Below are 24358 nucleotides of genomic sequence, written 5' to 3' on the forward strand. Positions count from 1 at the left end.
AAATAATATAGGTTGCTTGCTCCTTTAGGAGTAAAAGTCTCCTAAATAGAAAATTGCTTTGTTGAGCAACTTTCTAACTGCAAGTTCTTAGCTTCTTTTTGTGCTCAGGGTAAGTATTGAATTGGAATGTTTATTCATTTAAAAAAAAAGTCTTTTAACTTTTCCCTATGTGAGATAGTTGGCAAATATCTTTTGTAAAGTTGCTACTAACAAATGTTTCATTAAATAAAAAATGTTTATGGCTTTCTTTTCCTTGTGATGATAACGCAGGGCCTTGGTAAGACTTTACAGACAATTGCTTTGCTTGGTTACCTGAAACATTACCGAAACATTCCTGGACCTCACATGGTTTTAGTTCCAAAGTCGACTTTACACAACTGGATGAATGAATTTAAGCGATGGGTCCCATCTCTTCGTGTTATTTGTTTCGTTGGAGACAAGGATGCGAGAGTAAGTGAGAAACAGGTTTCAAAAGGCAATCGAGGATAACATCATTTCTGGGGTTAAGTTTTATTGCTATAAAAGACATTCGAGTTGACTGCTACTACTAAATAGCACTTAAGTTGTGCTTACTCTTTGTTAGGCTCTTTTGTAAGTGCGTTTTATATATTAATTAAGCTAATTCTCACAACACTCCTATGAGGTAGATGTGTTACCTATTCATAACAGAAAACCCATTATTATGCTTATTGGCATTTACTTTTAACTAGCTCATTAACCTAAGCATTTTGAATTGCACTTTTAAGTGATGTTTTATTTTTAAAAATCTTACTTTATTGACAGTCTATCTTTTCAGTGATTCTATCATTTGTGCTGTTTTGATGCCAAAAATGTATCAATTTGCATTTCAATTTTTTTGTTTAAATTTTTTACTTTTGACTTTGACTTGTTTACACGCACACATGCACATGCACACACACATGAATGGAACTTTTTCTCTTTGTACAGAGAGCCTTGTGTTTTGTGTTTATGCATAGACACAGCTTTCAGTTTTGATCTTTGAATAGAAAAATACATGTGTGCATACATTCTTAGATAATATCAGAAATTCTGGGCTCTTGTTTAAAGTAGCTATTTGTCAATCTAGTAGGCTACAATTATTTTAGGACTGTTGAATTAATCTAAAAATAATGAATTATGCAAAAATACCAAAATGAATAATCAGTTTAGAAAGCATATGATTAAACTTGGTCTTTATTTTGCCTCCAGAGAACATAGTTTAGAGTAAAGCTTTATTCTATTTTACATATTTAGATAGGTTATCAAAAGATATCCTCAAAAGAATGGTAACATAATGAATTATGTGATTTTATTCTTATCATTTTGCTTGAAGAAAAATTACTTAAAGTTATTTAAATTTAACTTATAAATAATTTAAATATTGAAATACTGAGCTCATAAATATAGAATTACAGGCTTGATTCTTCCCTATGCCTAATATTTCGCAGTAGCAAATTAGTCACTTAGAAATCTTTCTGATTGCTGCTATTATGTAATACCATTTCTTATAAAATTTTGTATTTCTAAAGTATTGATTTGTTTTGCTGAAATTATTCGTTTTATGTATGTATGTATGTATGTATTTTTGGCTGCGTTGGGTCTTCGTTGCTGTGTGCAGGCTTTCTCTAGTTGCAGCAAGCAGGGCTGCTCTTCATTGCAGTGCGGGGGCTTCTCATTGCAGTGGCTTCTCTTGTTGCAGAGCACGGACTCTAGGCGCACGGGCTTCAGTAGCTGTGGCTCGCGGGCTCTAGAGCGCAGGCTCAGTAGTTGTAGCGCATGGGCTTAGTTGCTCCGCGGCATGTGGGACCTTCCCGGACCAGGGCTCGAACCCATGTCCCCGGCATTGGCAGGCAGATTCTTAACCACTGCGCCACCAGGGAAGTCCCTGAAATTATTCTTGAAGGTCATAGATATTGAGAAATATCTAGGCTTGTGTTGTCATCATGTCTCAGTAAAAATGTATGTCAGTGGTTTTCGACTATATTATGTGGAATCCAAGGGTTTCATGAAGTGTCTCTGGGAGTTTTCAAGAAAGGGTGGATGTATTTAATTGGTGACTGCCCTATCTCTACCCCATGGGAGGTTGAAATTCTTCTAGACACTTCGAAAACTTCTTAATCATGAAAACTAACCTTCAAAGTCAATGTTTTGCAAATTGCCACTCATTAATGGGTTGGGGTTCAGTTTAGTGGGTGGTGACAACAATTTTTTAAAACATTGAGATAGAACAGAGTAGAAAGCATTGAGGATATGTATTGCTTCTTTCTATATACACGCCCTCAAACATGTATGTATATACTGGATTGCGACCTAAAATACAATTTTACTGTGGGCCATGGTCAAAGAGTTTGAGAACCAGTAATTGTTAATTACATAAATAATTAATGTGCCATATGCAGCACTTAAAGATTGATGTCATTATGTGTAGAGAAAATCCAGATCATTATTTATAGACAGATTTGAGCCTTTGTACCACATGGGATAGATATATTGGATCTTTCTATTTTCTTGGCCTTCTGTAAACACTTTATGAGGTCAGTATTTTGGTAATAAAGTATTTGATGCAGGCTACAGTAGGTATTTAATTGAGGTAGGAAATTATTAGAGAAAATCCTGATCCTGTTTGAAGCTAATGTAGTCCTGAAGTATTTAGAGGTATGATTCCTAAACATAGTTTTTGACCCCTTCCTTTCACACTCCAGAGGCATCAAAGGTCATGGACATGGAAACAGGAGATCTGGTCTTAATTCTGGCTTTGCTACTGACTGTGGTGTTGAATGAATCTCAAAGGGCCTTAATTTTTGTCACCTATAATATGAGAACTTTTGGATTATGTGATCCTTATTTAATATTCTATCAAGATATTTAACTCTGAAACTATCAAGTAGTTACACAAATTTCAAAGAAGAGCTAATTTAAATTAAAATATGTGTATGTTCTATGAAACTGTACGAGGAACCATTAAACTGAGTATTTCACAAAATCAAATAAGGGTAAGGTATATGCAGGACTAAATAGGGTCTGGCACCCTGGTTCTTTTTATTTTGCCTCTAACTCCCTAATGTCTTAATTAACTTTTTGAATACCACTTCCCAGGGAGCAGCTGAGATCTACAAAGGCCTTTTATCTATCCTCTACTTCAGTCCAGGCAATTCTTTTATACATAGTGGGCACTCATTGAATATTTGTTGAAAGAGTCCCTCGCGTGTTTGATGCATAACTGAATTTATGAAATAATGACTTTGCAGTGAACAGTCAATTTTGTTTATGCACTGTAACTTCAGATTTACAGTACTAACCAGTCCCTTCTCAATGTAGATTTTGCTGCTCCCTGTTAACCTTTGTGGTTTTATTTTGACCTGTAATAAAAAATAATCTGGAATTCAGTTAATACAAGTTAAAAATGCTTTCAATCAACTTGGCTACCACATTGGCCACTGCCTATGAAGATTTAAAAATAGTTTAAAATAGTCTCACTGTTTTAAATAGACTCATGTACCGAGAGAGAGCAAGTCCCCTTTATAAAATCACATTTGTAGTCTCATAACATCAGGAATTTCACAAAAACATTAATGGGCTTTCATGACCCCTTAACAAAATTTATGACTCATCCCTGCTAGAAAGTGAAGGAGACTTACAAGAGATCTCAAAAGGTTGGAATCACTCATATATGTTGAGCTTCTTCCATTTATCGAAGTGCTATCATGTTGGTAATGCTTGGATTTTGGTAAGAGTATGGTATTCAGAAAGTAGTTCCTTTGCCCATGTCCTTTTGATCCTTTGTGGTATGAAGAGAGAGCCTAGTAATTGTCATCTTCTGGTGATATGAACTTCTCCGGTTCATTGAATATGCTGTACTCGTTTAACGGAAGCCTTTGCTTCTCTTTTGTTGATGAAAAATATTAGCATGTCATACAGATAATTGACCACAAAAGTATCTTTGGGCCTCAGATTTCCTATCTGTAAAATGGATGAGACCGAATGATTCCAAGGGTCTCTTAGAATTCTTAATAGTCTGTTGATGCTTTAATTCTGTGACATCTTGTCAACATATTCTAATATAAGGAACTTTATTTTGCATCAGGCTGCTTTTATTCGTGATGAAATGATGCCAGGAGAGTGGGATGTTTGTGTTACTTCTTATGAGATGGTAATTAAAGAAAAATCTGTATTCAAAAAGTTTCACTGGCGATACCTAGTCATCGATGAGGCTCACAGAATAAAGAATGAAAAATCTAAGGTAAGCTAGTTCTCAACATCTTTATTAAAGTTTTCTTTTAACTACAATTTCTGTTTGTTTACTTCTCTGTATTCAGAATTAAAAAAGTGATAGAAGGTTGTGATTTTATTCACAGAATGTGAAAGAAAATCAGTTTTTAAAATGATTTTGAAGTTTAAATGATTGAATATAAGACAAATGAAAATTGAGCCCAGTTTTTATGTAAAGAAAATTAGGTGTTCATTTGCTATAACTGTTGCAGCCTAAGTAACTCTGTTATGCTACAGTATTTTAATATTTTGGCAATATTTGGTGTATAAATGTCATTTGCATTGGTTTATTTTTTGAGGAGCTACCTTACGTGTATTCATATGGATTAGAAAAAATCATTTCCTAGAATTATCTGACTTGTGTGAATTAGAGTGTGGTGTTAACATTGAAAAATACCAACATTTCTTGCCATTCAACTCCATCAACAGTAGGAAAAGCGTCAATTATTATGATGAACCTCTCTTTGGATCACTGGGCTGCTTTGGGAGAACCAGGGACACAACTGAAGCAAAATCACCAGGTGGTGCTTTTCAAATTAGAGTTAATACCCGATAAGAGGACGCATGTTAGAGAGTAATTGTTAATTTAAGAGCACTATAAAAATGTGCATTTTTATTGATAAGATTACTGTTCTTTTATACTTTTTGTGCTTTAATTTTTGTGGTTTTATATTTAGAAAGTTAATATAAGATATTCGGGGAAAATGGGCTCAAGTGTGGTGCTTAAAAATTGTGACCAGGCCAAGTTAGAAGTTGGCTAGGCATGGTGGATGAACGTGATTGGCAGGGAGAAGGCGATAGTGTTGTATAAAGTGACTAGCCTGAATTCCATAGAGTTGTGACTGTTTCTGTGGACCCAAAATGGAAAAAATAAATTTTTTAAAGCGGGGGAACGGTCTCAGGTGTGACTATGATCTGCATTCTTGTAAGTGTAGAAATGCCTAGAATATTTTGTTCAGTTGTGCTTCACTGTGGCAATGTCACCTGAACCAGGATATTTTGCCACAGAAAATTAATTTTCAAGTTTTATTTTATTCAAAACATGTCTTGGGTTGGATGAAGAACTGATGAACATTCTAATAAATAAAACAATGTTGACGTAACTATTATTTTTCTAGCTTTCAGAGATTGTTCGTGAGTTCAAGTCAACTAACCGCTTGCTCCTAACTGGAACACCTTTGCAGAATAACCTGCATGAACTCTGGGCACTACTCAACTTTTTATTGCCTGATGTCTTTAATTCTGCAGATGTAAGTTTGTCATACGTTTTAAGTGTAATTTTCTTAGGTTCACAGACATCTGTTTTCAAAGCATAGAATGTAGATTGAAATTGATAGTTCTTTTTCATTTGTAATTCTTTATTTGTGTTTTGATTTTCTCAGAAAGGTGCTCTTAAGTAGAAATTTTTTCAAACGGGGATATTTAGAGAAATAATGTTTCTTTTCTTTGAGATTATCCTGCCTGTTAAACTTTGCCTATATAATAACATTGCTACCACAACTTATGACATAAGGTAGACTGAGTTCAGAATAGTGCTTTCTAAATTTTCTTTTAATTAAATTGGAAGGGTTTTCTACATACTAGTTTGGCAGGTGGAGTCATTGAAATAATCTTTAATTATTGCAGGTATTAACATTTGGTGAGTACTAAAGAGCTTATAATATGTGATGTGAAAAGCAACATATTTTGTAAATGTATGATTTATACTGTTTTTATCATTAACATAAGGTTATGCTAGTGCAGCAAACAGAATTGAATGATTTAAGGACTTTGGAGCTTGATTTTCCTCATTACTGATATTAATTGATAATAAAAGTACCAAGTTCAGCTATCTATTGGTTTGTATACCTTATCTTGCTTTTGTTCATTTTTACTGTTTGATTAACATTTTCATTAGCATGTCTTCGGTTTTTTATTCTTATTCCTACTCCTTTTAACTGGATACAATGCTACTATGGTATGGGGAAGCCTAATAAAAGCTTTTTAAGGAAAACCTGCTGATGGAGTGCCTCTATAATGCAGTTCAGATTTTGTTAACTGCTCCAGTATTTTATCTGTTTTCAGAAGTAAATAATATTGGCCATCACAGTTAACATATTTTTACAGTGCTTTTAAAATGAATTATTGCTATATGAGTTGTATAAGAATTTATAGAATACTGCATTTATTAAAAAAAAAAACTGTGCACTTACTGCAGAATTTTCACCCCTCCACAGGACTTTGATTCTTGGTTTGACACTAAAAATTGTCTTGGTGATCAAAAACTTGTGGAAAGACTTCACGCAGTAAGTAATAGCAGACAGGAAAATTTAGTAATTATATATATATAACTGAGCTAGAAAACAAGCTGCTATAGAATCTGTTTGAACTTGTGGATTTGCTTCTGGGCTCAGTCTTAGTGTTTTTCCCTCTCGACTTTTCTAATAGCTTCTTTGGGAGGCAAACTCCCACTGTATCCTCAGCTTCTCTATGGAACAGCTCTTCTGCTTTGGCTCTCTCCCCAGGATAATGTGGTTCTCTCCCATAGAGGCTGTTCACTCTCCCGTACCCCACAGGTCCTTGAGATTGCATCAGTATTCTCTTAGTTCCCCAATGCCATTTCAAAACGACTGCTTCTCCACTGTCATGTGTAAAACTCTTCCTTTGAGGCTCAAGTTATCTTGCAAGTCCATCCTCCGTCCATTCTTTTCTCTGTCATCTACTCATTACCAGGTGACCCCCTCACATTCATTGAACACCAGTTTCCCCTTCTTTGTTAACAGCTTCTTGTATCCTTCTCTTTCACTCATATTACTCCATTTGTATCTGTCCTGTTATCTCACAGAGATATCCAGTGCCTGGACTCCTGCTTTACCCCCATCTGTCAGACCATTTCTGTTACATTTTCTGTATCCAGCAATGAGCCCATGTTCTATCACTTGAACCACTTTTTTTTTGCCAATATCTCAAACTCCCTTGCTCTCTTGATCTGCCATTTCTGCCCTAAAAGCCCTAAACTGGAATTATGTAACTGTCCTATGGGTTTGAATTCTGCTTCTACCACTTACTAGCAGAGTGACCTGCTCTGTACTGGGGCTGCTCAACACTGATAAAGGAGATTACACCCACTGTACAGGTTGGAGCCACTACAGTTTCATGTTCCCTAACGTAAGCTGGGATTTGATGATGTTGGTGATCCTTCAACATGGCCTTCCTCAGCATTCTTTCTCATTTCCTAGAACAGCTATTTCAGACTTTCCCCAGTCTCCCCAAGACCTCTAACCCAGGTGTTCCCTGCCCTCCTCCTTTCTCAGCAAGTACCATCATTCCTTTCTCAAAGAGAAAATAGAAGACATTAGGTAGGAACTCCTTCAAGGATATCCATCTTCCAAGGATATCTGCATCTGTGTTACCTCTGTTTGAGTGGAAGAGGTCTTTCTCCCAGCAATGGCTAATTGTTCCAACGTGAACCCTGGATCTCATCTTTTCCTGTTTCCTTATGGACTTTTCCCCTTGATTTATCCTTTTTATTGACTGAATTTTCTACCTCTCCTTCCATGTTGGCTCTTTTCCTTCAACAGGTAAATATGCTCAATTATCTCCCTTATTAAATCCTAACCCACACTTAGATGCCCCCACCTCACATACACAGAACAGTACTCCCTCAACGCTTTGTCCTTCTCGAGCTGTGATTCTGGTTTATTACCTTGATGGCTAAGCTATTTGAAAGTTTAGTTTATCCCCTCTATCTCCACCACCAAATCTCCTATTTGCTCCTTTTTTTTTTTTTTGGCCGCACCATGCGGCATGTGGGATATTAGTTCTCGACCAGTGATCAAACCTCTGCCCCCTGCATTGGAAGTGTGGTGTCTCAACCACTGGACCTCCAGGGAAGTCCCTATTCACTCTTTTTAAAAATGTACACCTATAATTTTAATTGGCTTAGTGGAGTTTTGTGAGGAAGTGGGTATAGATGCATTTGCTATTTTTTGTCTGCTGTTTTTAATGAGAGTCTCAATCTTTCTTTACAGATAATACTAAAAAAAAAACAAAACCCATGTATTGTCCACTTCTCCCTCTCTCCCCCTACCCTGGAAAAATGTAAACTTGGTGTGGCAGAGACCCTGTCTATTTTCCACCACATTGTGCCCTGTGTGCCTGGTCCAGAGTAACTGCTCATTAAACATTTATTGACTTGAAGCCCTAACAGTCATCATGCTTTATGTAAATATTTATTTAGAGTTAAACAGAACAAGTCCAGAAACAAATGACCTTATGTAATAGGGAATTTATTGCAAGAATGCAGAGGAGTAGAAGACAAATCTTCCAAGAATCTTGTAACACAAGTTGTAGTACAGCTGGGCCTCTGATAGCACGAACTTGGTCAACTCTGGGGAATGTTTACTCTGTCTCTGGTGGGTCCTATTCACTCCTGAATCCATTGACCACTAGAGTTTATCCATTAAATACAATTGAAACTTACTTAACAAGTGTTTGTGATTTCAGTTACTTAGTTCAGGGTATACCTTTTGGTCAGTGCCCTAGCGTCTCTGTAATATTTAGTACTGCTAACCACTCCTGCTTTAAGAGCTTTCTGTTTAGTGTCTGGGGTATGGGATGGATTTTCTCTTACCTCTTTGGCTATTCTTTTCAGTCCCAACCATGGTCTTTTCTTTCTCTGTCCCTGAAAGTTTAGTGTTTCATAGGGCTTTGTCTTTGGCTTCCTTTTTCATATGTGCTCTCCCTGGGGGTTCACTCCCATAGTTTCAGCTTCCACCTCTATACTTATAACTCCCAAATTTCTCTCTCCTTGTCTCTCTCCTAAGCTCTAGACTTACATATCCCACTGCCTTCTGAGTCTTCTGCCTAAATGTCTCACAGTCAGTTGAAACTCTTAAAAATGCCACTTAGACAAATTTAAGAGGCCCAAGCAGGAAACCAGAAGTCTTCGTTTACACTTCCCTTTTCCTTACCTCCCATGGATCTCTAGTAATAATAGCCACAGTTTACCGATGTCTACTGTGGTTAAGCTCTACACATGTACTACCACAAATTGTCACAGAAGCCTTGAAACTAGGTGTCTTTATCCCCATTTAAAAATGCTTGGCATACACAAATACCATAAATCTATATGTTTTGGATGAATGGATGAGGAAACAGGCTTGGAAAAGTTAAAAGAACTTGCCCAGCTCACAACAGCTAATCAGGGACTGAGCTGGATGTAGAATCGGCCTGATCTGGGTTTGATTTCTGCTTCTACCACTTACTAGCAAGGTGACTTTGGTGACATTACTAACATTGAAATAACTGCCTTTCCCTCAAAGATTTATTGTAAGGATTTAATACTCTATCAAGTTCATGGTGTAGTATTTGGCACATTGCAGGTGCTCTAGAGATTTTTTTTTCTTGTGATAGAATTTGCCTTGCAGGTATACACTGATTGTTTCATGTTTTTTCTCTTTTCATTCGTATCTTCCTTAACATTGAACCATTTTCTCCTCATTCATATAGTTAACCATTTTTAAATGGCTTGAATTTTTGTTTCACTTTTAGAGACTCTTGGATCCATACTCTGACTTTAGATTTCCTCTCAGGTTTAAAAATATTGTATGACAGCAGATTTTTTAAAAAAGTATATTTTGTACTTTTTCAATAGTCAATAATCTTACTGTCTTAATTTTTAATGTCTTTTCTGCCATCAAATCATGAATGTCTAATTTAGGTCCCCTATTCTGAGCCTGTAATGGGCCATTACTTGGTTCTTTTTTACCAAGAAAGTTGGCAACTGGTGTTGGTAGTGTTTTTCAGATTATACAGTGGGAAGTAAATTTCACATTAGGGTGTTGTCAATGAAATAAATGGTTTATAATATTGAATGTTTTATAAACTTTTATAAAAACTCTCACTTTTTAGGTTTTAAAACCATTTTTGTTACGGCGTATAAAAACTGATGTAGAGAAGAGCCTGCCTCCTAAAAAGGAAATCAAGATTTACTTGGGATTGAGTAAAATGCAGCGAGAATGGTGAGCTATTATATTTCCATTAGAATTTATTTATTAAAAATTAGCTTTGTGGGCTTCCCTGGTGGCACAGTGGTTGAGAGTCCGCCTGCCGATGCAGGGGACACGGGTTCGTGCCCCGGTCCGGGAAGATCCCACATGCCGCGGAGCGGCTGGGTCCGTGAGCCATGGCCGCTGAGCCTGCACGTCCGGAGCCTGTGCTCCGCAACGGGAGAGGCCACAACAGTGAGAGGCCCGCGTACCGGAAAAAAAAAAAAAGCTTTGTAGTGGTTCAGTTGTGCCTTTAGTTCAAAAATTACATTTTTATGTTTAAATGCCAAGTTAAGTAGTTCAGATATTTTAATAGAAAATTGATGAGTATTTTATTTAACCTTTAGGAAAGAGCATGGGCCTTGGAGTCTATAGACCTGTGTTTGAGTCAGTGCTTTGCCTCTTAATAGCTACTTAGCTTGGACAAGTTATGTAATCTCAGTTTCCCTTCTGTAAAATGGGGGTAATAATACTTAGCTTATAAGGATGTTAGGGTTAAAGGGGATAATGTCACCGGCACATTTGCTAGTTATTCTTGCTTTTTCCATCAATGAAAAAAGCAAGCTTGTATTGATAAATACAAGCAGAGCAGGAAATTGACAAGAGGAGTCACAAGGAATCTTAAATTTAAACATAAAATTAAACATGTTAGTAATGTAATAATGCTACTAAGAGAAGCAAAGTGTTGCTTATATAAATAAAATTAGATAATTTATAATATACAGTGACTTCTCTATTATTGAAGCCAGTATAGAGGAGTGGTAAAGAGTATATTTCTCTGGACTCAGACGTTAAGATCAAACCCTCGCTTTGTCCCTTTCTGTGGCTCTGAATAAATTGTTTCACTTCTTTTAGCTGCCTGAATTTCCATCTGTAAAATGGCAGTGACCCTAGTACTTACCTTGGAGTTGTAAAGATTTAACAAGATGATTCATATACCTGGCACTTGCACTCAGTACAAGTTGGCCGTCGTTATAATTAAATATTATTACTGTCCAGGTGGATATGTAGGTCTGTTTTCTCCTGGGTGAAGGTCTAGAAAAGACAATAAAAATGTTTATAGGATCAGAAAAAAATGACCTATGAAGACAGGTATAAGAAATTGCAATTGTTTTTAACTCAAACAAGTAAAAGCCAGATACCAACTTTCAGCAAATATTGTAGTTATTAAATATTAATAATTATCAGATGTAGTTGTCTGAATTGTTATCAGCTGATGGCAATTTTTAGCAATGGATAAAGCAGGAGGAAATAGGTTTATAGGCAACATACAAGTTAAAATATTCAGATCGTCACTATTTTTTGGTTTTGCTGATCAAATTTAGTCTCAAATCAAATCTTTTTGTTTTTCTTTAAATAGGAATCTAAGCAGATCACCAAAGGGACATTATTTTTTTTCCAAAGGGACATTTCTTGATGGCATTAAGCCTTTATAATAGTTGATGATTAATTATAGTTTAAAATTTTAGGTATACAAAAATCCTGATGAAAGATATTGATGTTCTAAACTCTGCTGGCAAAATGGACAAGATGCGGCTCTTAAACATTCTGATGCAGCTTCGAAAGTGTTGTAATCACCCTTACCTGTTTGATGGTGCTGAACCTGGTCCACCGTATACCACTGATGAGCACATTGTTAGCAACAGTGGTAAAATGGTAGTTCTTGATAAACTGTTGGCCAAACTCAAGGAACAGGGTGAGTTACAAATCTTCAAATTAATGTGAAGTAACTTAATATTGTATATGAATAACATTTTGCATAATCATTTGTCATTCATTCATTCACTTGTTCAGCACACATTGTTGAGTATTTACTGTTTGTCAGGAATTGTCCTATGGGCTGGGTATACAAAGATGCACAAGACAACAGTCCTTGCCTTGTAGATGCTCACAGTACAGTGAGGAGGAATAGTTGCAGGTCACTGTGATAGTGCTGTGATATGCTGAGAGATTGGGAGTTGGGGAAGTCTTCACAAAGATGATGTTTGAGGTGAGCACGGGAGAATGTGTAGGAGTAAACCATGAGAAAAAGGAAGGGAAGGGTGTTCCACATCTTCAGTGAAGCAGAGGTGTGAAAGAAGGGAATGTAGAGCTTGTGGTATTTGGGTAGAGTGGCAGTGGATGAGTCTGGGAGGATGGATGGGGCCATTACAAAAGGCCTTTTACACTATGATTTAAGGAATTTGGACTATTTTGAAGGTGGTGGGGGTGGTCATAGAACATTTGGCTGTGGACAGTGATGTGATCAGACTTGTATGTTAGGAAGAGAAGCTTGGAAGCAGCATGGGGGTGTATCTACTGAGGATGAGAGACTAGAAACATCCTCAGGATGGAGTAAAGGCAGATTTTATTTTATTTATTTATTATTTTTAAAATTTATTTTTTTATCATTTAAATTTTATTTTATTTATTTTTTATACAGAAGGTTCTTATTAGTTATCTGTTTTATACATATTAGTGTATATATGTCAATCTCAATCTCCCAATTCAACCCACCACTTCCTCCCTCTTGGTGTCCGGACATTTGTTCTCTACATCTGTGTCTCTATTTCTAGTAAGGGAAGATTTTAAATCATCTTAATATGTGTGGAGGATTTTGAAGACCTTAAAAATGTGTAACTCAACAAATGCATACTTATGTATAGTATCCCTTGAAGGTGTGTGTGTGTGTGTGTGTGTGTGTGTGGTTAGTGGAGTGTTCATGTGCTATATATTTATATTGCATATGATGTTTACTTTTATTTTTGTAACTTTCAAGTTAGTTTTACACAAGATGAACCACTTGCTTTTTTTGGTGAAATGTTTTAGGTTCAAGGGTTCTCATTTTTAGCCAGATGACTCGCTTGCTGGACATTTTGGAGGATTATTGTATGTGGCGTGGTTACGAGTATTGTCGACTGGATGGACAAACCCCACATGAAGAAAGAGAGGTGAGGAAGAGAAAATAAAACAAGACTTGAAAAATCAGAGTTCAATTAAGCCACGTTTTTCATCATTAGGTAGTTTTGAACTTTGGCCTTTTCTTTAGCTAGGTGCATTGAATTTCTCACTACCATCTCTCTCTCTTTGAGATCTTTAGCTGGACTTCCATTACACTGGCTCTTTAAAAATCTTTCTTTCCAAGGTTTTCAAAGACATCCTAAGTTATCTATTACATCCTTACCTCCTCTAATCACTGCTGTCTCTGGCCTTTTGACTACTTGTTTCTCAGTTTACTCTTTGACCCCTGATTCTGTGTCATTTTCTTTTCTTGATTTGCCTCCTACATTAGAGCCTCGCCATTCATGGAGCTTAACAGTTGAGATTGTTTCAATTTATGAGCAACCATAGACTCATGAGACAGTAATTTGTAAAGGGAATGATCTCAGTCTTACAGAAATTTTGTACAACTGAAATGGGACAACATAGGTGTAGGAGCTTATCATGCACTTGGATTTTGGAGTACTAAAAGGTTGGTGTGCAGGAATGAGTCACTTAGCTAATGAGGAAGCCTGCCTAGCACCCACTAGTTTTCTGTAATTTGGAAATTCTTGAAGATTTTTAGATGACTTCTCATGAATGTCAGGGGTCTAATGTATTTTAAGCCCTTTAAAGCACTTTTTTTTTTTGAGGGAGAGGGCTTTGCTAATTTATCTTCTCTTTTCTGTGATCCTTCAGGGCTCTGTCTTTGGCCTCTGTTTTAAGTCTATACTCATGCTCTGGGCAGAGATCGTGATTTCATGGTATAGTGGAAAATGCATTGAACTTGGTTTCAGAAGACCTGAACTTAACACCAACTCCACCACTATGCGTGCAAGCTATTTAATCCTCTGAGCCTCAGTATCTTTGACTCTTTATTATAAGGGTAATATTAATGCTTAGGCTTCTGTTTTCCTGACAGTGTTGTGAGGATCACTGCATATAATATGTATGAACAGAGTTTTTGTACTATGTAGTGCAGTATAGCCCACAGGTCATGAAAGTGCACACAGGCCTTTTCACCTCTCAGCTCTAGGACCCCTTCTCAGGCCACAAAGACTCTCAGCCTGTGTCCCTCTCCTTCCATAGCTGCAGTGGGCACTCTGTCCCTTGTGTGCCTCCTTAGTGAAACCTGGCATAGTGTACGATAGTGTCCACAGCAGGAGCACAGGCCCTTTTCACATTAAGGGTTTCCCTGCTACACACTGTGGGAAAACAGTTGTGGTAATATTTATAAATGAGGACGTTTCAAAGCTTATGCTGTTCCCTGCTCTTTAGTCTTTTACCCTCTCTGAAATGGTAACTTGAATCTTTATTGGGCTTTCGCTGATTTATTCCTGGGAATGGATTTCTCCAAATCCACATTAAGCATAGTACCATTCAAGATGGCCCTTCTTCCCGGAATGAAGATGATACTAAGGCAGAAGAGTAGGTGCTTTCTGATCTCAAATAGCCAATTTGCATTTCTGTCTAATCTCTCTGCTCATGAATAATGTGGACTTTACCTAATTATGCTCCAATTATCTGGTTTCTTAAAATGTTAAATAATGTTCTCCTTTCAGAGACTTTGAATCACATGCTTTGACTTTAGATATAGCAAAGTGAGGGACTTCTCTGGCGGTCCAGTGGTTGAGACTCTGCCTTCCAGTGCAGGGGGTGCGGGTTCGATCCCTGGCTAGGGAGCTAAGATCCCACATGCCTTGCAGCCAAAAATCCAAAACATAAAATAGAAGCAATATTGTAACAAATTCAATGAAGACTTTAAAAACGGTCCACATCAAAAAAAAAATCTTTAAAACAAAAAAGATATAGCAAAGTGAGAGCTGTTTGTTTTGTTTTGGAAATGTCCTGCCTTCCCATTATGTTGTTGTTCAGACAAGCATTTCATCTATTTTCCTAGTAAGAAGGGGAAGACTACCTTTAATTCCTTACTCGATTTGTTTGCGAGCTGTTAATAAGCAATTCTTTCTCAATAGCAGCTGGATTTGCCCTTTCTCCATTGCTACAGCTAAATTCAGCTAGCTCCTCACTTTTATGGGGAAAGGAACTAACATTTGTCAAGCAACGACTATGAGCTAGGCAACTTAGAGTTCCAGCTGAATTCTCCCAGCAGCCCAGTAAAGTATTGGCATAATTTTCTCCACTTGAAACTGTGTCTCAGAGAGGTTAAATGCTTGCTGAGAACCACATGTGTAATAAATGGTAGAGTTATGATTCACGCCCAGGTTTTTGCTATTTCCTCTACACCAAATTGCCTCTCACTACACCATGCTGCTTTCTGTACTGCCCCCTCTACATGCTGTATGGACTGCGGCAGAGTCACCTTCTCTGTCTGCAACTTTTGACCATGCCATTCCATTCCTTAAAAATAGAACTTCCTGTATTTTGCGATTATGAAAGTAATATATGATTGCCAAGGAAATCTTGAGAAGAAAAGTATTTCTGGCCAATATTTTTATGCATATATAATATATAAATAATTAATATTATACTCTATACACTACATATGAAGTTCAGTATCCTGATACTTTTTACTCAACATTATATTGTACTTTCCTATATCAGTAAAAAATATCATTGTAAAAATAATTTTAGTGTGATATTTCATCCTGTGGACATACAATAAATAATTTATCCCCCTATTGTTGATCATTCAGGTTGTTTCCAATTTTTCACTATTATAAATAATGCTTAAGTAAAAGTCCTTATACATAAATCTTTGTGCCCATCTCTGATTATTTCCTTAGGATAAATTCCTAGAAGTGGAATTACTGGGTCAAAGGGTATGAACACTTTTAAGACTCTTGATGCATATTGCCAAATTGCTTTCCAGAAAGGTTGTACCAATTTACACTCCCAGCAGCAATGTATGAGAGTGCCCGTCTCACCGCCCCCTCGTCAACATTGAGTATATCATTTTTTTAATCTTTAAAAAATGGTATTATGTTGTTTTAATTTGCATTTATTTGATTACTAGTGAGATTGAACATTATTCTTGTGTTTATTAGCCATTCGTACTTGTTCTTTTGTGTACTGTCCTTTTTTTCCTCATTTTTCTATTGCGGTCTTAGTGTTTCTTTCTAATTAATTTGTATGAGATCTTTATATAGCAAGGATATTAACATCCTATTAATTTTTAAGACTCTTCACTGAATATCCCTGGATTACCTTCCTGATTTTCCTCATTACTTCCCTGTTTGCTCCTTTTCACCATATGGAAATAAATCTACTTACCTTCCCCTCTATCTGTTGCTCTCATTCCCATTTCTAAACTTTTATCTCTCTTGGTTGGTCTTCTATATTAATTCTTCATAAATTAATGGGAATGAAGTTGAGATATCTGACATTTTACCCCTAGATATATTTTAGCTCCCACTCAATTAAAACATTTTCACTATTATTATTTTAAAATAATTTAAATGATTGATTAATTGCTTAGTTAAATTTGTCTTTGTGATTGTTCTTTTTATTGAGGTAAGCTTCTAAAGGTTAGGAACGTTATGTAATACACTTTTTACTGTACACATAGTACAGTTTATAGATATATGCTTAAATATTTTTGAAGATGGAAGAATATTACAAAGTGGGGTTTTGAGCATGCATGTTAAAATGTTTATTTCTTTCTTAAGGACTCTGGTAATATAATTTGATTTTTCTCTCTTTTTCTTCCATCTCCTGTCAATTAAATAAAGGAAGCAATAGAGGCCTTTAATGTTCCTAATAGTAGCAAATTCATCTTTATGCTGAGTACCAGGGCTGGAGGTCTTGGAATTAACTTGGCAAGTGCTGATGTGGTTATACTATATGACTCAGACTGGAATCCACAGGTTGATCTACAAGCTATGGTTAGTAATCTTTAATGGTATCAGAAATTTACCTTAGCTCGGAAAACTATTGTTATTTATACAGCACAAAGGTAATTTATGATAAAATGGTAACAACAATCTTTGGGGGATTTTGTAGATGTTAAAATAGATTTTTCTGGAAAACAAAGTTGCTGTGCTAATTGCAAAAAACAAACAAAGCAAAAACAAATACACCCCAAGCCCAACTATAGCATTTGTGTGTTGATTTTGGCTTTTATCATGAAACAGAAATGTCATTTTTTTCCCACTCCTAAATATTGAAGAGGGCACATACATATGTTTTAATGAAAAGGGTTTAAAAATTAGTCTTTCAGTATTAATTTCCTTAACAACTAAATATATTAAAATCCTTAGCACTGAAATTGGGAGAGATAGGGTTTTAATTTCTGTTATAAAACAATTGGGGCAAGAAGGTAAAAAGGTAACAAAGGAATATATTCCAGGAAAACATTTGCTACCTAAGGACACCATCAGAAACTACTCTATGTTTAAAAAAGATTCAGGGAGCTTTTCTTACCTTTCATCATGGTATCATTTATTGAACTAGAGCTACAACTTGAGTCACTGTGACTCAAGTTTTGAGATTATATATAATTTCAGAGGTAAAAAGATAAAACATAGCTATGCATTCAAAATCCCAGGAATTTATGGGACAACTGACTGTCTTTGGAAATGATTAAAGTCATATGCCAATGAGGCAGAGCTTAGAAGTCGTCCCTTTTCTTTTATAATAGAGAATTGAAAATATTGACCATCGGGACATTTTAAAATCCACATGCTTTGGCATAATTGTTACTGCTTTAGGTACCAAACTGCATGTTTGATGTGACTAAGTTGGAGTAAGCCCCAGTAAGTTACAGTGTTACTGAACTGGAAAACTTACTGGTGACACTTTATTTCCTTAAAAGTGTTAGAGGATAGCTGATCTTTCACGATTTACCGATTTGAGTTTGAAATGTAAATATGTGTAGGGGTGTTGCATTCTCTCTCAGTGTGCTGTGTTGAAACTGTTACTGGCTCTAGTGTTTTTATATTTAGTACAAGGGCTGTTTTGAACCCTGTTTCTTTGATTTTTTTTTTCTCGACCAGCCTCCTCCCTTCACCTATTTGCCCTGGCAGCTTCTTGTGTTTTAAAAACACTCCCCCTGCAATGAACATTGTGGTACATGACTCTTTGAATTATGGTTTTCTCAGGGTATATGCCCAGTAGTGGGATTGCTGGGTCGTATGGTAGTTCTCTTTTTAGTTTTTTAAGGAACCTCCATACTGTTCTCCATAGTGACTGCTAAAAAAAAAAAAGGTCATGAAGAACCTAGGGGCAAGATGGGAATAAAGACACAGACCTACTAGAGAATGGACTTGAGGATACGGGGAAGGGGAAGGGGAAGCTGGGACGAAGTGAGAGAGTGGCATGGACATATATACACTACCAAACGTAAAATAGATAGCTAAGTGGGAAGCAGCCGCATAGCACAGGGAGATCAGCTCGGTGCTTTGTGACCATCTAGAGGGGTGGGATAGGGAGGGTGGGAGGGAGAGAGACACAAGAGGAAAGAGATATGGGGACATATGTATAACTGATTCACTTTGTTATAAAGCAGAAACTAACACACCATTGTAAAGCAATTATACTCCAATAAAGATGTTTAAAACAAAAACAAAAACACTCCCCCTAGCTGTTTATATGTTATCAGAACTTGCCACCTGTCACACCTTTACCAACTGTAAACCATAGGACCAGTTCAAGACCATACAGTAAGGGTATTAATAGCCCATTAATTTTTATGAGCCTTTATTACAGATCCCTGAATTGCCTCAGTAAACAGAAAGAAATGCGTGCTGATGAGAGAAAGCTGACTTTTGCCACCAAAGCAGCCCTTATTAACTAATTTGCCCCTCACTTAAAAAACTCCTTGCTAGTGTGGAAGATGTTTGTATTTAATGGCTTAAAGTTACTTAGTAACTTAATCCAGAAGCTTTCAGCTCTCTTTAGTCCTCATCTTAAAGGGGTTTTGTCTGTTGTCCTTCTGGAAATTTCCATTAATGGTACGGCAGAATATTTGCAGATTTCTGTGTTCCCAGGGGTCTCTAGATATTCTTAATATTCTTTACCCTCGTTTCAAAAATGGCAGGTCTAGAGAGATCAGGAACTAATTTTTATTTTCAGAATTTTATAGCATAAGCTTGCTATACCATACATTTTATCCAGAATGCCCAATGTCTTATATTAGGATTTTTTTCTACTAGGATCGGGCACATCGTATCGGTCAGAAGAAGCCAGTACGTGTATTTCGTCTCATCACCGACAACACCGTTGAAGAAAGGATTGTTGAAAGAGCTGAGATAAAACTGAGACTTGACTCAATTGTCATACAACAAGGTATTTATACGTGTAAACTGAATTAGGTGTTCTTTTTGAAAAACACGTGCAATTTTCTTCAGAGGAGATTACTTTTAATGAAAGTTGACCAAAATCTGCAAACTTAGTAAAAGAAAAAAGTCAAATTAAAAAAAATGCTAATTTAAATCTGCCTATTTTGAAACCTGGCATTCAGTATATGGAGTAGGTACTTGAACATCACTAGCTTATAGCTGAATGTCAGTGGCATGTCTTTTGAAGTACTTGGTATTATTTAGCAGATAAAATGTTTGGTTTAAAAATTTTAGAACATGTATTAGAGGGTGCCTTTTCATACAGAACAATTTGATCTGAGAAATGAAGTTTGAACATGAAAAAATGTTTCTGTCCTATGTTTTAACTGAATTTTATAGAAGGAAATTCATATTGAAATAGAAGGTATGGTAGAAGAAAAACTTGCAGGGTTGTTCTTTTAAAAAATTACTTTAAAGCTCACTAAAGTTTTACTTATGTTTAAATGTAGTAGTTTCTGATTAGAACTAATATGCTATGCTTTCTCTGGAATATCATTGCATATATACAACTTTTATTTTTATTATCAGGAAGACTTATTGACCAACAGTCTAACAAGATGGCAAAAGAGGAAATGTTACAAATGATACGTCATGGAGCCACCCATGTTTTTGCTTCTAAAGAAAGTGAGCTGACAGATGAAGACATTACAACTCTTCTGGAAAGAGGGGAAAAGAAGGTTAGTTAAAATGGCATTTTGTTTTCATGATGGATTGCTTTAACATCAGTTTATTTCAGCATGATTATTGTAGTGTGTTGTTTCAAATGCATGTTTCAAATGACTCATGTTCTAAGAATTTGTAGATTTATATCCAGGGATAATTTAGGGTTTTTTTTTTAGTTTAATTTTTGGTGAGAAGAGTAGGAACCGGAGTTTAAAATTGAGTGACCTTATATCTCATGCTTATAATATTGGTATTTACTCTACTTAAAAGCCCCCAAAATGTTGTGTTTAATCACTTGTATCAGGACTGCATTTTTGTGACTTTTTTGCATGGGATTAGAAATTATCTACTGATACATTGTGTTAACTGAAACTTTTGTGAACATTTTGTAAAATATTAAAGCATTATTTGTTAAAGTATAATAAGCTGTTTCAGAATATTGCAATTTTGTGTTGAATTTACCTTTTTTCACAAATTATTATGGATAATTTCAAACATAAGCAAAAGTAGACAGAATAGTGTAATGAACCCCCATGTACTTATCACCTGTTTCCAACAACCATCAACCAGTCCTGCCCCATTCACAGCCCCAGTTCATCTTCCTGCCCCATTCACAGCCCCAGTTCATCAACCAGTCCTGCCCCATTCACAGCCCCAGTTCAATCTCAGCCATATCATTTCAGCTGTAAATATTTCACTATGTATTTCTAAAATATAAGAACTCTTTAAAAACATAACCATGATGGCATTGTCCCACCTGAAAAACCCCAATAATTCTTTAACAGCAAAAATCCAGTTATAATTCAAATTTCCAATTACCTCAGAAGTAGCTAAGCTTTTTTAAAACTTTTTTAAAAATCAGAATGCATATAAGGTCTATACATTGTCATTGGTTGATATGTCATATGTATCCTTTTTAATCTGTAGGTTCTCCCTCCATTTATGTATTATTTCCCTTGTAATTTATTTGGTGAAGAAACTGGATTGTTTGCCTTTTGAGTTGCTCACAGTCTAGATTTTGCTGATTCCATCCCCACGGAGTATTTTACCATGTTCACTTATGTACTGTATTTCCTGTAAATTGGTCGAATTTACTTTTCAGACTATTTTTTGTTTCTGAGGCTATATCTCCATACATTTATATTATAGCCCCAGCACTTATTTATTTTATAACTGACCTCCCACCCCCCACCTCTGGCAACCAGCCAATCTGTTCTCTGGGTCTATGAGTTAGGTTTTCTTTTTTTTTAGATTCCACATATCAGTGAGATCATATGGTATTTTTCTTTCTCTGTCTGACTTATTTCATTTAGCATAATAGCCTCAAGGTCCATCCACATTGTCTCAAATGGCAGGATTTCCTTCTCTTTAATGGCTGAGTAATGTTCCATTGTATACATTTACACCACATTTTCTTTATCCATTCATCCATCGATGGACGCTTAGGTTGTTTCCATGTCTTGGCTATTGTAAATAGTGCTGTAACGAACATGGGGGTGCAGGTAGGTATCTTTTCAAGTTAGTGTCTTCATTTCCTTCAAATAAATTCCCAGGAGTGGAATTTGGAATTGCTGGATCATATGGTAACTCTATTTTTAATTTTTTGAGGAACCTCCATACTGTTTTCTACATTTCCTTAACCAATTTACATTCCCACCAACAGTGTAGGAGGGTTCCCTTTTCTCCACATCCTCTCCAGCATTTATTATTTGTAGACTTTTTGATGATGGCCATTCTAACAAGTGTGAGGTGATATCTCATTGTAGCTTTGATTTGCATTTCCCTGACGATTAGTGATATTTAGTACCTTTTCACGTATCTGAAGCCATATGTTGGAATTTGAACAATCTTGTGTTCCTGTGTTTTATGTTAGCGTGCAAATGTGTTGTTTAATCCAAGTTTGCCTTTGTTTTAGCATTAGCCATGTGTCCCGTTAAAATTATGCAGCAGAAATTATAATATGGCTACATTTTCAATGACAAAAGATTTTAAAGAAAGCCTAAGTGAGAACACTTAAGAGCCATTTAAGTATTTAAAATACTTGGGGCAAATTAAATTTATATTCAAGTTTGATGTTAACATTGCATTATTACCTTGTAAATTAACAGACTGCATATTTCATATCAAAACCTGACTTTTAAAAAGATAGAAAATCCACAGATTTTTATAAGTAATTCAGTGATAATTTTCTAATTTCAATGCCTTCAACTTTAGACTGCAGAGATGAATGAACGCTTGCAGAAAATGGGAGAGTCTTCTCTGAGAAATTTTAGAATGGACACTGAACAAAGTTTGTACAAGTTTGAAGGAGAAGATTATAGAGAAAAACAGAAGGTAACTTTTTTTTTTTTTTTTCAGAAGGTAACTTTTTACCCTCAACCATTAGATTCTCAAATTAGCATTTCTTCCCGTAACAATTATATATTTAACAAAACACTGGCGCTTACCTATCACAATACTGTGCTACAGAGTGAAAGTGATGTATGTCAAAATGATCTTATCTAAGGGCTGGTTTATTATTATTAATATTACCACCACCATCAACATCATTTTTGCTGTTGCTGCTACTACCACTACCACCACTTTTGTTTTTGAGAAGCAGTATAGGATGTGGTTGAGTTCCTGGATTCTAAAGCTGAAATCACAACTCGATCACTAATTGACTTAAATTTTTTTTTATTGAAGTATAGTTGATTTACAATGTTGTGTTACTTTTAGGTATACAGCAAAGCGATTCAGTTATACATACATATGTATTATTTTCAGATTCTTTTCCCTTATAGATTATTACAAAATATTGAGTATAGTTCCCTGTGCTGTACAGTAGGTCTTTGTTGGTTATCTATTTTATATGTAGTAGTGTGTATATGTTAATCCCAAACTCCTAATTTATCCTTCCCCTCCTTTCCCCTTTGGTAACCATAATTAAGTGACTTTGGATAATCAGTTTTTTCACCTATCAAATGGAGATTGGAGTAATTACATTATAGAGTAATTAGAACAAAATATGTAGCACTTAGTATTAATTATATTAGTAATAATATTATTGTTAACATATAGTTACTTAAATGCCAGAAGGACTTTGTTACAGGTGGTCTCATTTATAAAAGAATGCCTTGTAATATACTTCATGGACAACAAAGGTCTCTTGAAGAAATGGGAATTTTATTTATTTTGTCTGTTTAAACTGAAATTATGGCTGTAATTTTAAAAACTTTTAATTTTCAAATGACTTCAGACTTTATTGCAAAAACTAGTAAAGAGTTCACATATATCCTTCACTCAGCTTCCCCTAATGTTAACAATTTACTTAATCATATTACAGTGATCAAGTCCAGGAAATTAACATGTTTTCCCCCTAATGTCCTCTCCCTGTTCCAGGGTTTATAATCCAGGATCCCACATTGCAGTTTTTAAAAACAGAGTTTTATTTTTAAGAGCAGTTTTAGGTTCACAGCAAAATCAAGTGGAAAATACAAAGACTTCCCATATTCCATCTGCCTCCCTCCAACAGCTTCCTCCACTGTCAACATCCCACACCAGTCGAACCTACACGGACATCATTATCATTCAAAGTCCATCGTTTACATTAGGATTCACTTTTGGTGTTGTACAGTCTGTGGGTTTGGATAAATGTATAAATGACTGGTATCCACCATTATGATATCCAGAATAGTTTCACTGCCCTAAAAACCCTCTGTGTGCTGCCTGTTAATCCCACCCTCCCGTCAACCCCTAGCAACAACTGATCTTTGCACTTTCTCCATAGTCTTGCCCTTTCCAGAATATTATATAGTTGGAATCATACAGTATGTAGCCTTTTCCAATTGGCTTCTTTCACTTAGTAATATGCATTTAAAGTTCCTTCATGTCTTTTCATGGCTTGATAGCTCATTTCTTTGTAGTGTTGAGTTATATTCCATTTTCTGGAGGTACTACAGCTTATTTATGCATTTATCTACTGAAGGACATCTTGGTTGCTTCCAAGTTTTGATAATTATGAATAAAGCTGCCATAAACATTTATGTGCAGGTTTTTGTGTGGACATAGATTTTCAACTCCTTTGGGTAAATCCCAAGGAGCACGATTGTTGGATTGTATGGTAAGAGTATGTTTAATTTTGTAAGAAACTGCCAACCT

The 24358-nt window shown here is 35.9% G+C and overlaps 1 protein-coding gene across 5 annotated transcripts in view; it reads left to right on the forward strand.

Moving 5' to 3' along the window:
- Positions 1-24358, forward strand: part of SMARCA1 (SWI/SNF related, matrix associated, actin dependent regulator of chromatin, subfamily a, member 1) — a 68814-nt gene that overhangs the window by 10034 nt on the left and 34422 nt on the right. For 3 of the 5 annotated variants that reach the window (XM_060138227.1, XM_060138228.1, XM_060138224.1), the window contains exons 6-17: positions 271-450; positions 4085-4240; positions 5388-5519; positions 6486-6554; positions 10162-10271; positions 11768-11994; positions 13107-13228; positions 16004-16039; positions 16949-17101; positions 19370-19502; positions 20084-20232; positions 22433-22552. In XM_060138227.1, the coding sequence (XP_059994210.1) occupies positions 271-450; positions 4085-4240; positions 5388-5519; positions 6486-6554; positions 10162-10271; positions 11768-11994; positions 13107-13228; positions 16004-16039; positions 16949-17101; positions 19370-19502; positions 20084-20232; positions 22433-22552 (1587 nt within the window). The remainder of the gene's footprint in view (positions 1-270; positions 451-4084; positions 4241-5387; positions 5520-6485; positions 6555-10161; positions 10272-11767; positions 11995-13106; positions 13229-16003; positions 16040-16948; positions 17102-19369; positions 19503-20083; positions 20233-22432; positions 22553-24358) is intronic. The other 2 variants (XM_060138229.1, XM_060138225.1) reach the window with 1 other exon arrangement.

Source organism: Lagenorhynchus albirostris, chromosome X (genome assembly GCF_949774975.1).
Source record: "Lagenorhynchus albirostris chromosome X, mLagAlb1.1, whole genome shotgun sequence".
Classification (NCBI taxonomy): domain Eukaryota; kingdom Metazoa; phylum Chordata; class Mammalia; order Artiodactyla; family Delphinidae; genus Lagenorhynchus; species Lagenorhynchus albirostris.